The 13,858-nt window shown below is 40.9% G+C and overlaps 2 protein-coding genes across 3 annotated transcripts in view; both read left to right on the plus strand.

Annotated features, from left to right (window-relative positions):
* The first annotated feature begins 5,767 nt into the window (after positions 1–5,767).
* On the plus strand, positions 5,768–8,520 carry LOC139582942 (cbp/p300-interacting transactivator 2-like). Its single transcript, XM_071413454.1, has 2 exons — positions 5,768–5,902; positions 6,246–8,520. The coding sequence occupies exon 2, from the start codon at positions 6,254–6,256 to the stop codon at positions 6,956–6,958; it is 705 nt and encodes a 234-aa protein (XP_071269555.1). The 5' UTR covers positions 5,768–5,902; positions 6,246–6,253; the 3' UTR covers positions 6,959–8,520.
* A 3,030-nt stretch (positions 8,521–11,550) lies between these two features.
* Positions 11,551–13,858, plus strand: part of LOC139582943 (beta-taxilin-like) — a 30,664-nt gene continuing 28,356 nt past the window's right edge. For both annotated transcript variants that reach the window (XM_071413455.1, XM_071413456.1), the window contains exons 1-2: positions 11,551–11,701; positions 12,920–13,252. In XM_071413455.1, coding sequence (XP_071269556.1) covers positions 11,566–11,701; positions 12,920–13,252 — 469 coding nt within the window. In that variant the 5' untranslated portion in view covers positions 11,551–11,565. The remainder of the gene's footprint in view (positions 11,702–12,919; positions 13,253–13,858) is intronic.

The following is a 13,858-nucleotide window of genomic DNA, read 5'->3' on the forward strand; positions in this document are numbered from 1 at the left end:
GCTCTAGAGTGTGTAAACATCCTGTCTTTGCATAATGAGACAAATGAAAGTCCCCAGCCAGCAGCCGCGTCTCACACAGACAGAGAGAGAGAGAGAGAGAGAGAGAGAGAGAGAGAGAGAGAGAGAGAGAGAGAGAGAGAGAGAGAGAGAGAGAGAGAGAGAGAGAGAGAGAGAGAGAGAGAGAGAGAGAGAGAGAGAGAGAGAGAGAGAGAGAGAGAGAGAGAGAGAGAGAGAAGCCGAACATAGCGCAGCGTGGTGGTCACATGCACACATTCCTGGTGCGCCTGACCCCCCTGACCCTGCAGGCTGTTTTAGAGCACGGAGCTCATATCACAGGGGTGGGACTGGGACCTCATGGGAAGGAGTGCAAAGCCTTGCTGCAAAACCCCAACAGAGAAACACCTTCTGGCCTAACAGCATGCACACCGAAATGTGGAATAGCATGAAAGGACATTAATACACAGTGAACCAGTCAGCTGAGGGATACAATTAACTTAGAGACAGGACAGATAGGAACAAGTTCTGTTTGATTGATGCATGTTGACTTGAAGTATGTAAGTTACTTTACAAATGAGGGGTGAGGGGAGCCGTATGAGGTGGAGCACCAACAAGGTTAAAAAAAAGTGATGGCATTGATTGTACAGTATGTTTATGAGAGTAAGAAGACCATGTGTTTACTTTACGCTCCTATATGTGAATACAATCATTTGATGAATGACGGACGCGGTGATATATATATATTCCAGTAGACAACAATCAATGCTTTTAAAGTATTGTGTGGTTGTGAGCTTTATAAAGCTCCAGGACTAAAGCCCTTTCAGCCACAGCACCAGATACAGATCCATCTAACATTCAAGCTCACTCTTTAATTAGAGCTGACAGAAAATGACTCAAAGCAGCTTCTTCTCTCTCATTATGACCACATACAAATGGGCATGTTAATCCACAACACAACTAAAGATGACTGAAAGCGTGTTGTGTTTACTTTCAAATGCTAACATTTTATATCTAGGCTAAATGACTGACTGTTTTTTCCCCCGCTTCAGCCATTTCTGGTGACACACAAGGGTGAGGTAGTAAACAAAAAACACGTTGCATTGAAAGCAGTCCAAGGTTTAAAGAAATATAGGCTTCTGTAGGTTGAAGTTCTTCAACAATAATGTATAGTCTCAGTCTTGAACAATAAATATAAGTCAAAAATCACAAGTAGAGTATACCAATACCAACAAGGTGCTGTAAATACAGTACAAGCAAATATGTCATCTGAACATGTACAATATTTGTCCACATAAAGTTTCATAAGAACTTGAGACAGCCAGCTAATAAAGAAATAAAGATAATATATAATTCATGGATGTACAATATATACCACACCCATGAGGCTCAATAAAAAATGCATAGTGTTATTTCTGTGGCCGACAGACAGTTTTCCCGATGTTGAGAGACAGAGAGAGAGAGAGAGAGAGAGAGAGAGAGAGAGAGAGAGAGAGAGAGAGAGAGAGAGAGAGAGAGAGAGAGAGAGAGAGAGAGAGAGAGAGAGAGGGAGAGAGAGAGAGAGAGAGAGAGAGAGAGAGAGAGAGAGAGAGAGAGAGAGAGAGAGAGAGAGAGAGAGAGAGAGAGAGAGACATGGTTTATCCATGTGCTGCTGTCTTGGCTCTGCCCCTTTGCTGTGGCAACTTTCACTTTCAACTTACTATTTAACCTCAGATTATGGCAGGTGCATCTGGCCGCTTATTTGTTTATGCCACTCCAGCCAGAGAATAAAACCTTTCTGCAGAGGGAGAAGTGGCCAGCCAGCCCACGTAGCACAAACACAGAGCAGGCTCTTTTACAGCCTGTAGCAAGTAGCAACTGTAATGTGAAATTTGAGCGAAGCCCTGCCACCCAATCGTTGAAAGCGTTGCAGCATCACAGGCCAATTGAGAGAGATTATTTTATAAAAGTTGTTTCTTCACATGCTTGCAGTCTGGTGTCCACGCACTCATATTGCTACAGCAGAGTTGCTGATCACATACTGTAGCTTGGCTAATATTTGAACTTTTTTGCTTAGTGCAAGGGAGTGAAGCTAACGGGTTGTGAACAAGAGCAAATGAGCTGGCTATGCTGCTTGTAAGCATATCATGTAAAGAGGTTAGAGAGTTGTAACTGTTTAGTGACTGTTCAATATTGTTCACTATATAATAATGAGAACCCACTCGGCACAGACGTTAGTTCAACATTTTGTTTTCATTTACATTTGGTTGAGTTATCAACTAATGTCAATTCAACATGAAATAAAAAAAGAAAATGGCATTAAAAGTAGGGTGAAAAAAGGCCAACGTTTCCTTATATTAATTACTTTTTTCAAATCCAATCGGTTTTCCACGTTGATTCAATGTAACCACATTGAATTTTTGTGTTGAATTGATGTGGAAACAACGTTGATTCAAGCAGTTTTTACCCAATGGGAAGTCTCCCTCGTGTACCATTATTTCAAGGGAAATAAAATAGAATGGAATTTTCTGCCAGCCTGTGATCATACGATTACAAATAAGCCTTTTAAAACGGCATCTCTTCATGATCTTTGACATTTATCATCATTTACATCCCTTGTTGAAGAGATTATCTAGTGAGAATATATTTATAACACACATTAACATGGTTTGAAAAAAAACAATCTTTTGTTCAACAAAATCCATCGAAAAGTGTTCAAATCTGTACTTAAAGACACATGCATGCACACACAGACACACGGAGAGACACAGTTCCCCCTCTAACACACACACATTAAACCCAACCAAATCAATGATTCGGTCTACTCCTGGTTGCCTTCAGACTGATCAAGTGCCTTGGAGGGCCGTATCCTCAGGCGGGTTTAATATAGCTGGATATGGGCAGTCAGAACAGACCACAACAGTAGAGCTTAATACCTGTAAGACTGAGGTTTAACACCTGGATGTGCAGGCCTAGCTAAAACCACACAGCGCTTGGCTGTATGGAAACCGTATCCAGAGGGCTCAGCTGGATACTAGTTTACTGTGCTTAATGATGGACTTGTGCTATTGGAGACTATTGCAGCCTTCTTTCTCTGGTTTATTAAGAGGCATAAAGCAGTACTTTCTGATTCATTGACATCATAATGGCCCCAGTGGGTTTACTGGTTGGTTGGTTGCACTGCACAGCAGGAAATAAAACACAGGGGCTTCTAAAGAGATGAGTATAATGTCACACTACAGTGGATTTAGGGGGGATGGTGTGGATTTTGAGTCTAATATTTTTTTGCAACGGATGAAGAGGAAGGGAAATAAAATATGCCCAATGAATTAAACAGTGAACAGCCCATTAAAACATTAATAAAGCAGGTCGCATTTCCTTTCAAACAAAGAGAGCCAGCCAGAGCACCCGAGTGATTTGCAGTGGCACAAATGTGCAGTAGGTTTCCAACATACTGTATGGTTTAGTGGGTGTAGGCTCATTAGTTCTATTCCCCAATGGGGTTGAGTGAGGCATGACGTTGGGATTAAACCACTGAGGAATGCTATTGTCCCTCCACATTCAACAGTTGGAAAGGGGAAGAAAACTGTACATTTGAAAAGGATAGACCAATTAGTAAAAGGGTAGAAGCATGGGTATACAAGACACAGGAAGGCTGGGGGAAAAGCCAGGCATTAAGAGTCTCTTTTACCATTATGTACAGAACTGCACTACAGGTATTATGTATTAGTCTACGGTGCCTGAGAGGCAATAGTTCACCATTGTGGGTTCTACTTTATAATAATATCAGTCATATCACCTAAGGTAGTAAAATGCATGTGGTTTGTTTGCCAAACAGAATATGCAACATCCCTTGGAGGAATGTGGTGAGAGACTGGAAATACAACAAATGCCTTTTAAGTTGTAGCCAGAGACAATACAGTATCATAACTATTAGGGTACACTTTTAAAAGAAAAGTGGCAATGGAGACCTGGGTGCTTCTATAGAGGAAACAACATTGATTCAACCCTAAATGTGTAAACGGGTTTTCTATTTTCCCTCAGCCACTTTCCAGATCTGTGACTCAAATGGCATTTCACATAGACGCCGCCTGCCGAGGTCTCCGAATCCCCAGCTCTCACTTTTCACACGATGGTTAAAGAGTTTCCCTCCAGCTAGGAGCCATGCTTTCTAACCAAGCATGGCTAACTGCAAAAAAATCCACCCATTCCACACTGTGTGCTCCACTTGCTAGCCCCTTTCATTTTCACACAGTCAGCTGAGTGCACTCACATACCGAGCTCCTCTTCCCTCACTCTCTGTCAACACTGGTTTCCAAACACACTCAATTGAAGTCAAGAGAACAGTTAGTCACTCTGTCATGACGAGGTGATAAAAATGTCCTATGGTAGATACAAAAGCATTGGAGATGGTGACTCAGAGTAGCAGTTTTATATTCTAGGTATGAATTACATTTATATTACTACATTATAACCAGGCTAAAATTATGCTGCACCCAAGCAAATTCCAAGATTAATTTAAATTCACACATATCATGCCATCATCATATGCATGAGCCACCATCACTTTAGTATTTACATACTACTCTGCAAATAAAACGCTGTGTACAATCATGCATTGCTAATTTTCCTCCAGTGTGACACTGGTAATTGGCAGGCAGATCCCTGCAAGGTCACTTTAAGAGCCTTGTGTAATATGGAGCTGGCTTTGTACTCTCAGGAGAAGCCATGGTAGATGTGTTTGTGTACAGCAGTGGGCATCATCAGTGTTGAGGTGATCAGGTTTGTTTACAGAGCATGGAGAAGTTTGGCTGTTCAAGACACTGGTGGCAACTGCTACAAGCAGAGTGCAAGTCCACAGAGGCGTTTGGATATGCGTAAAACATGGAATGTGCAAGGACTTAAGGGGCAGCGGACAGATTTCCATTGTTCAATATGGATTCATGTGTCACTTCACATGTCATTTGTAAATACTCAAAATACTAAGTCATGCAAATGAACTAGTAGACTGTTAAAGGGCTGTATGATGTGTATCCTCCGTATAGCCTACGTTTCCAGGACAGATTATATAGGCTATTTTCATCCATAGTGAGAGATAGATGCACAATTATCATACCCCCCAAAATGCATCGTGTGCGGGGAATATGGGACCAAATACTAAACGTTTGACTACTTTAATACAAATATAAATTAATTTGTCCCAAGAATGTTGGTCCCCTAAAATGGGGGGGACTATGTCATTTCTAAACGGTTCACCTGGTATTGTATCTTTTCAGATGCAAAGTGCTGGAGTACAGAGCCAAAACAACAACACATGTCACTGTCCCAATACTTTTGAAATTCACTGTATCTAATTTGTATTTAGGTTGATCAACTGTGGATACACCTATTCATATCCTAATTATATTGTTTCATGAGTTGATACATGTTAAGGTCTGGACCTCTGCCACAAGAGTAAATAGATTATACTCTGTCCATTAGGTAATTTTTTACCTCTATGCGCAAAAGTGAGGGACAGCTTCTATGCATGTTGATCTTTCCAAAGCTGTGAAATGTGAATCCACGTTTTGCCACTCTTGCCTTGAACAGAAATAGCTGCAATGAGGTAATGTGTGCCTCGGTGTTGCTGCTGTGAACGCGGGAGACGTTTGGTGCGAAGACTCTCCTCCACCTTTTGCGCGATCCTGAATCCAGACTTTTGTCTCGTCAGAGTCAAGACTCGGTTGCTCCGCCCCTGACTGCTTGTATATCAGCACTGGATGAGAGCGGTTGAAACAGTTTTGTATTTTTTTGAGCTGAGTTTGAAAGTACACCATCTTGATTTTCAGAATGCACAGCATTCACTGAGTTGGGATTGCAAAACTGGACTGATACAGTCACTCGCCTTGTGCTGCCAGCGGAGCCACATCCAAGGGATCCCGTCAAAGAGGTAAAGAACGAGTTTTGTGTTTGGAGTAGTGGAGTGAGTTGCGGAAATTGATTCACTGAAAAAAGGAAAGTAATTACAATGTCACGGAGACATTTGATACAACCTTGCAGTTCTGTTTATTGTGATCCAGTCTGCAGTTACATTGTATACATACATAGTGTCTAAAATTAATGTTTTGCATGGGATTTGTTTCTAAGTAGTTTTTAATATAATAATTTGGAGGCTTTAACTGCAAAACTATTTACTGGGTGATAATCGTTTTCATTGTGCGTACATTATTGGATAGCCTGTTTTTCTTATCCAGTCGATGCATATTGAATGTTTGTATTTTAATTTGTGACAGCTTTGGGAATGGTAGACCGCATGATGGCAATGAACCATGGACGATTCCCTGAAGCTGTGAATGGTCTCCACCATCACCACCCAGCGCGCAGAATGGGCATGGGGCAGTTCTCGAACCCACTACACCATCAGCAACAACAGCAGCAGCATGGCTACACTACTGGTATAATGGGAGATCATTTGCACTACGGAGGGGGCAATGTAACAGCTAACCACGGAATTCGGCATTCGGTGGGGAATGTAAACGCTGGACACCCAAACGGCAATATGCCTCCCGGAGCGCGCTACAGCTCTCAATTTGTGGCACCCGCCGCCGCCGTCCCCACTCAAGGACAGCTCGCGGCAAGTATGCAGTTGCAAAAGCTCAACACGCAGTACTACAGCCACCATACTCACCCCTCTCACCATCATTATATGCATGATTTGCATCCAGCGAATCATCAAGTTAACGGGACAGGACAACAGTTCAGAGACGGCAACGCGAAACACAGCACGTCCAGTTTGCCTCCACAAGCGCATCATGTGCCTGCAGCAATACTGCCCCCCAACGTCATTGACACGGATTTTATTGATGAGGAGGTCTTGATGTCTCTGGTCATTGAGATGGGGCTGGACCGAATAAAGGAGCTACCTGAGCTGTGGTTAGGACAGAACGAGTTTGATTTCATGACAGACTTTGTATGTAAGCAACAGCCAAGCCGAGTGAGTTGTTAAATCTCACTAAGTGGACTTATACAGTCATCTACTCAAACAGACTTTTAAAGCATTCCTTGTTGTCCCCTAAACTCGAACATTGAGAGAGAAGATCTGCAATACACCAATGGAGAACCATTGAAACATGTACTATACCAGATTATATATTCCTCAAATATTTTGGGGTAATAGACATATACTGCAGACATAATGGAAATGAGTTTGTTTGATGTAGGAATGCACTACAATCTCAATTGAATCTTTGTCAGAAAGACACATTTTTACATCCATGCTATGCATCGTTACTTCAAGCTAGAATCCTTAGTTGCTACATCCATTTTTGGACTTAGAAATTAATTATATATATATATATACCCATTGATTCTTGAAGAATATAACTTATAAATGCCTCATGAGCTTAGTTCAACTGTGATACCCCATCACCCAGAGGAAAAATATGAGCCACTTTTTTGTAAACAATGTTAATATAAACAAACACTGTATAGCCTCAACATGATTAACTATAATTTTGATATAATGGGTGGTCAGTCCTTGCACCAATAGCTATGTCTATGAATTTGAGAGTGGTTACATTTCTATTGGCCCATTCCTCAGCTTTTTCTTTTACCAAAACAGAGTGGGGGTGCCCACTTTGTTATTGTTTCAATTAAGGATTCTAGCTTTAATTGGACAACAGAACATGTGAAATCAAGAAAACCTTTAGATGAGTAGAGTTGTCTGCTTATTTGAATAGGCCTAGTTCTGGAGGAAAATAGAGCCGTACAATAGTGTGCTTGGTATATTTATTTTCCTGCCTCATTCAAACATTTTGGATGACAGAAAATGTTGAATAATTATGAATTGCAAATGAACCATATTCAAAATGTTCGAAGTGGTTAAGAAACATGCTTGTAGACAAGTACTGTGTAATTGTTCCCTACAATACTATACTGTACAATGTTGTGGCCATATACTTACCAGATATCTGTGCTTTAAAATGATTTGTCTATCATGGAGGAAAACTGAAACTTGTGCTTGTTTTTTTATTTCCTCATCTGCTGCAAATGTCTTTTTAACATTGCTTGTATCACAGCCAGGATGCACTGTGAGTTAACATGGTTTTCTTTGATATTGTAAAGGTTAATGGTAGGAATGGAAATGTCTTTACAGAGATGTGAATCCTTCAATAACAGAGGGGTGATGTGTGGGTATTTTCCACATGCTTAAATGGGAACAATGTCTGTTTAGAAAGAGAGAAAAAATGAGTCTTTGGAAAAGGGATACTCCTCGCTTAAATATCCGACCCCTCCCCCCTACTCTTTCATGTGTGGACAATAAACAGTGTGGAATGTTGTCAAGGTAGAGAGTATCATTTCACAGGACGTCTTGTTCCTCATCAGTCCTCAGAATTGACACCACTGTGCTTATTTAGTGTATGCGATACAAGGCAATACTACTGTGTTGAAGCTTTCCAGGAAAGTTTGACAGTATTTTTGTACATTTCTTTTTTTTTTAGAAGAAGAAGAAAATTGTTAATTTATTCTATTTTAATTTGCAAACATGAATAAAGCAGCTGAAGTGCATTACTGAAGTGATCATGGTGTCATTGTGGGTGTTGGCATCCGTTCCATGTGTTTTCAATTTGTGGGGTTTGTTGTTGCACACTTTTGCCACTTGCACAGTTGCAGGCCAAAGAATGAGGGCAATTCCACTGTAACAGAATGATGCTGAGACTTTGATTTTTCACTCTTAAAATGTATGTCAAACAGAAACCAATGATAGCAAAGATAAATAAACTATACAACTATACGCACAAGGACTACTTTTAACAATTTCCACTGGCATCTTTACAAAAACACATTTTACTTGAACAGTGCAGATGCAAAGTTTGGTAACAGTATGACATAACAGTCACCAATGTACTGTTCTTCAAGTAAATGTGCATCATTCTGTTACAGTGGAATTGCCCATGACTATCCTTTTACATTCAGACAACAGTTTGGCTCACATGGATCCAAAGTTAGGGTTGTTGTGAGGAAATACTACTGGTGAGACTTATCACTGGTGATGCATAAAGCCTCAAAATACCCGACAACGTAACACTTCTAGTAGATATAGGATAGTAGTTAATACGATTTAATTTAGCCAAACTGTAATAAATATGACAAACGTAACACTTTGACATAAGAACTATGAAATTACATTTGGACTATTCCGCCCATAATACCTGTTTTTATGGATCCTTAATGGTGATATTTGCAGCCAGCTGTCTCTCTTTGAGAGGGAGAGTGAGGAACCAAACACTTAACTAAAAGGAAGTGCTCAATGAGATAATGGCGTGAACCCTGAGGTGTAACGCTGTAAGCGTCTAACCTTTACCATGCTAATGTTCAGCAGCTTCATGTGCTGAGCTCTTTCTCATCGTCTGATGAGACCTGAACCGTTTCTCAGCGACGGAAGTTATAATAGTGAAGATTCACTCCTAATTTATGTATCTGTTACAGGGAGTAAATTTGAAGCGAATTTTAAACACATCTTAAATCAAAACTTGAGACTAATGAAAAGTGTGGAAGATGAGTCCCATGTGAGATTTTCACTGAATATTAAGGTAGAGAGATTCATTTATCCCAGAGGCATACTACCCTGTATTGTCCTTGAGTTTCTTATTTTTATCTCCGATTCAGTCATCCCTTTTATATGGGAAAAGGGATTAGATTCTCAGAAAAAGAGACACTTTAAAAGAAGCTTGAATTGTTAGCAAGAAAATGTTCTGAAGACTTGAAGGGTTATCAGTAAATTGCAATGAATCCTGAAATTGGCGTTGGCCAAATTGACACACCAATACAGCAGCTTAGCAATAGAGACACTTGTCTTTGTGAAGTGTGCTGTGCAAACCCTTGAAAATATTAATTTCACTCAGACAAAATGATATGCTCTCTTGGCTCCCAAATAAATAGAATATACAGTGAATGACAGAGAAGGACATTAAAAATAGTATTTCCATAAACATTAAATATTTACTTTAATATACCTCGGCTTCAGCCCGATCATAGACACAGAACTGTCTTAGGGACAGTTGGCAGGGACGTATAACAGTGACGAGGAGTATCCTTGTGCCAAAAAACATAGATGCTGCTCTGCTGGTCAGTCTGTGTGCCATTAACGCCTTGTCAAGTGTGCAAACAAACCCTGATTTGTATGTTTACAGTGTCTAGAAGAAGGAATAAAATTACCTGTCCTTAAAAAAGCTAAATGCTTTCAGTGATTAATTTTGCTAACAGGTGTGCATGGATTTTTGTTGAAGACTTGATCCTAACCATTTAAAGGCCCAATCTGTAATTTCAAAACCTGACCCTAACACTGTTTGGAAATTGACAGACGAGGCTGTGACAATGTAACCACTCTCAAATTTACAGACAAACTTATGAATGCAAGGAGTGACACCCCAACAGTTTTTATTCAAATGTGTATACGTATGTGTGGGCATAATCTTAGTGTTTATCTATGGTGTTGTGTGTTAAAGGATCCCCAACTAAGAAAAAGTATGAGATCAGTAATGCTGCATTAATTATCTCCCATTTAGAAAGTACATGTGAATGAATGTCTAGGTTGAGTCGCTGATGCTCTCTCCTGATAGCTACGTTAGTGCAGTAGGATACTTTACAACAGACAAACCATGGCTTTCACTATCAACCCCCAATTTACAGCGGCTGAAACGGAGACAGCACCCCATCCCCCACACCCACCTCAGTCACGTCCTGAATTACTAGATTTAGGATTATAATCCCAGTCCAGCAGTGGGATTCAACATATTCTCCTGCTCAATCCACACCAATCAGATATGTTTAGCCAGTCATTTAATTTTGACCATATAGAGGGTTTGGGGTCAGTAGCTACATACAATTAATTTTAAATAAACAGTTCAGTGTTGACCTATGAAATAGATGGGGCAGAGGAAAAGCTTCCACATGAAATCCATGAAGTTAAATAATTAACATTTATGACTTGGCAAGAAGTTGAAGTAGTACTGCAGCTGGTGGTAAATCAGGGAGCCAACGCAGTAACAAAATGCACTCTGGAGCAGTTAAATGCTCATCATAGCGAGTCATTCAATAAAGTTTTAATTAAAAAGAGGTCATTTAAATGGCCAAGTGCCATTTTGGCTGCCTCCTGTAAGTTTTGATAGCTAACATTCACATATTCCATGGAATTAAATGTGTACAGATTTTATGAGTCCTACAAACAGCTCTATAAAATACTTCAACATAACATGATGAGACATTACCGTTTTTACAGCTGTCACAACACAACATGAGCTTTAACTAGGGTCAGGGAGTTATCCTGGCCACATGACATGACCAGAAAAAAACTGGGTGCTACTTATAAGCTATCTAGGGCCCAGAGTATTTCGTAGCCAGGTGATATGGTCAGGAAAAACTCTGTGCCCTAAACAAGAGGTATAATAACCAGACAATCTAAACGTGTACTGTAGACCTACACCAAACCTTTATTTAAAAACAGCCCCTGGAGATTCCAGAAAGGACAGTCAAGGGTGGGCCTCGGCGCTGCCCTCCTGGAAAGCCTGATCAGAAAAGCTATTATTGTACCCTCCACCCCTCCACCCCTCGATGGGCCAACATCCTCTTGGTGTGAGCCGAGTTGAGTTGCAGGAAGTTATTTTAAGGGGCTTGCCTGTCACAGTTGTTGTCTCAGTCACCAGAGTCCTGTTGGACCCATTTCACTTCTCTCTCCCCGCTGGACCTGGTAAGTGGCTGTCCCATACTATTTTACATACTTTTCAGGTACAGAAATGACATGTTAAGTTTGAGTTTCTGTTCGTCTTAGTGCTAAGTGTTCCTGGACTGTTTAGAGATGATGGTTGGTAAAAAAAAAAAAACCTGCTTCATGAAATGTGGTGACAAAGTTTCTTGGCGTTACTGTCAAGCCATAGTGACAAATGTGTTGTGCTAGTGCGACATGTGTAAAGATAAATGTTCTGTACCATGGTGGTGTATTGAGTTGGTGGGGCAGTTTTCTGCCTAGTTGATTTGGCCTGAAGTCACACTAAATTATTCAAACACTGATGACAAGTGTTTTTTGATGTGCGTTCTTAATTCAACATTATCGGAGGAGGTGATTAGCTGTTCCAAATAATCTACTGAAACACACGGTGGTCGTTTAGAAAATATGTGTAACCTCATCAGGTGTTATAACAGCTAACAAAGAATGAATGCAGACATTCAGAACAAAATGTCAACTCTGTTTTTCTCACTTCTACGTAAAAGCACCGTCATTGACATCAGTAGATACGTGTCTAGAATACGAAATAGCTTGACCATATTTAGAGGCTCCTAAAATAGAGTGAAGCCTCATAACAGGTGCCATGTGCCTGCCCGCTGGAAGCAGGGAGGGGGAAGAGGGCTGCAGAGGGGGACTAGGGATAATTTTATCCTGATAAGCAGGGGGCAATCATGTTGCAATAGAGCTGGGGGATAAACAACCTCTGGATACTTTAAGTTCATTCCATATGAAATGAAATGGAGAAGTGGGAAGGGAGTCTGCTGGGTCTGATGTCTATTTGTGACAGGGCAGATTTAAATCCTCACAGTGGTATTGTGTCCTGACTCCTGACAGGCTACTGGGTTTTGTGCTATTTTTCACCACCCCTAGTGATTTGTACCACATGCATCAGACTGAAAGTTACTTTGCTTGGAAGTAATACACTAACTAGTATGAGGATGAACAGGAGCTTGAACATCAGATTAAACATTAGACATTTAAATATATGAGATTTCTTTCAAATATTTTTGACCTTTTAGTCTAACAAAAATATATTGCAGTTTGGAAATTTGGTTATAGATGTAGGTGGCAGGTGGTACACAGGTACCATTGATTAGTATACTTTTCAGTTTGTTTGTTTTACACAGTTTCTCTGTATCTGCCACATGGGTACTAGTATCTAACGTCTCTGTCCCCTCTCAGCCACATCTGTGAAAATGGAGACCAATGTCCAGTCTGCTGCAGAGGTCATTCCAGCCCAGACCAGGGTGACTCCACCACAGTCCCCAGTCACCACAGAGACCCAGGTCCCTCCACCGCAGGCCCACCACATGGACCCCATGGAGGAGTTTGGTCGTCAGCTGGAGGAGATCATCAACACCTATGGCTCCGCAGCCAGCCTGATAGAGAAACAGTGCATCGTCCTGGAAACGGAGGAGGTGGACGAGGAGGCCAGCAGAGAGCAAGGTGATGAAGTCACAGCCACCAAGGATGCCAGCACGGACAAGGACACAAAGAAGTTACTGAAAGCCTTAGGTGAGTGGTTTTAGTGTCACTGTTTTGTTTTGTTTCTCTCATGCATTATTTGTATTGTGCAGTTTTGCTTTTAAAGACAACATCCACAGTGATTTATATTGAAAACATACAGTCAAGTCTTCACTTAGCCTTGCATTCAGCAGGAGAATGGCTTTGTGTTCCGACACAGCTGTGCTGTAATCTGTTGTTTGACAGCAGTTGCTGTGAGGGCAAAGACAGAGCAGTGTGCTGATGAGATAGTCCAGAGGAAATATTCTAGTCACAACTTAACAACTTTCCCTTCCAATCTAAGACAAAGTGCATGTCAGTTTACACTTAATCCCATTCATCATCACATTTTCACACAGGGAAGAGTAGACTAAATAGCAGAGTCATGCTGTTACTGTATCTTAACATGACAGCAAGGTTGTGCCCCATGGTCAGATTATGTTTTGAGGACAGGTTACACAAGTCCTGGGCAGAAGCAACACAAACATGTATTTTCTAACCAATAGCAGACAGTTGGTTTCTTTGCCACAACATGAAACCGGGCCAGCAACGGAGGATTATAAACATCTTCCTTGCACATTTTCAGCAATTTGATTTGATTTGCTTTTCCAAAGCCAT

The sequence above is a fragment of the Salvelinus alpinus genome, chromosome 8 (assembly GCF_045679555.1).
Source record: "Salvelinus alpinus chromosome 8, SLU_Salpinus.1, whole genome shotgun sequence".
NCBI lineage: Eukaryota > Metazoa > Chordata > Actinopteri > Salmoniformes > Salmonidae > Salvelinus > Salvelinus alpinus.

Bases quoted from the DNA above. Each gene is read 5' to 3' on its own strand.
- LOC139582942 (XM_071413454.1), top strand. From the start codon at position 6,254: ATGGTAGACCGCATGATGGCAATGAACCATGGACGATTCCCTGAAGCT.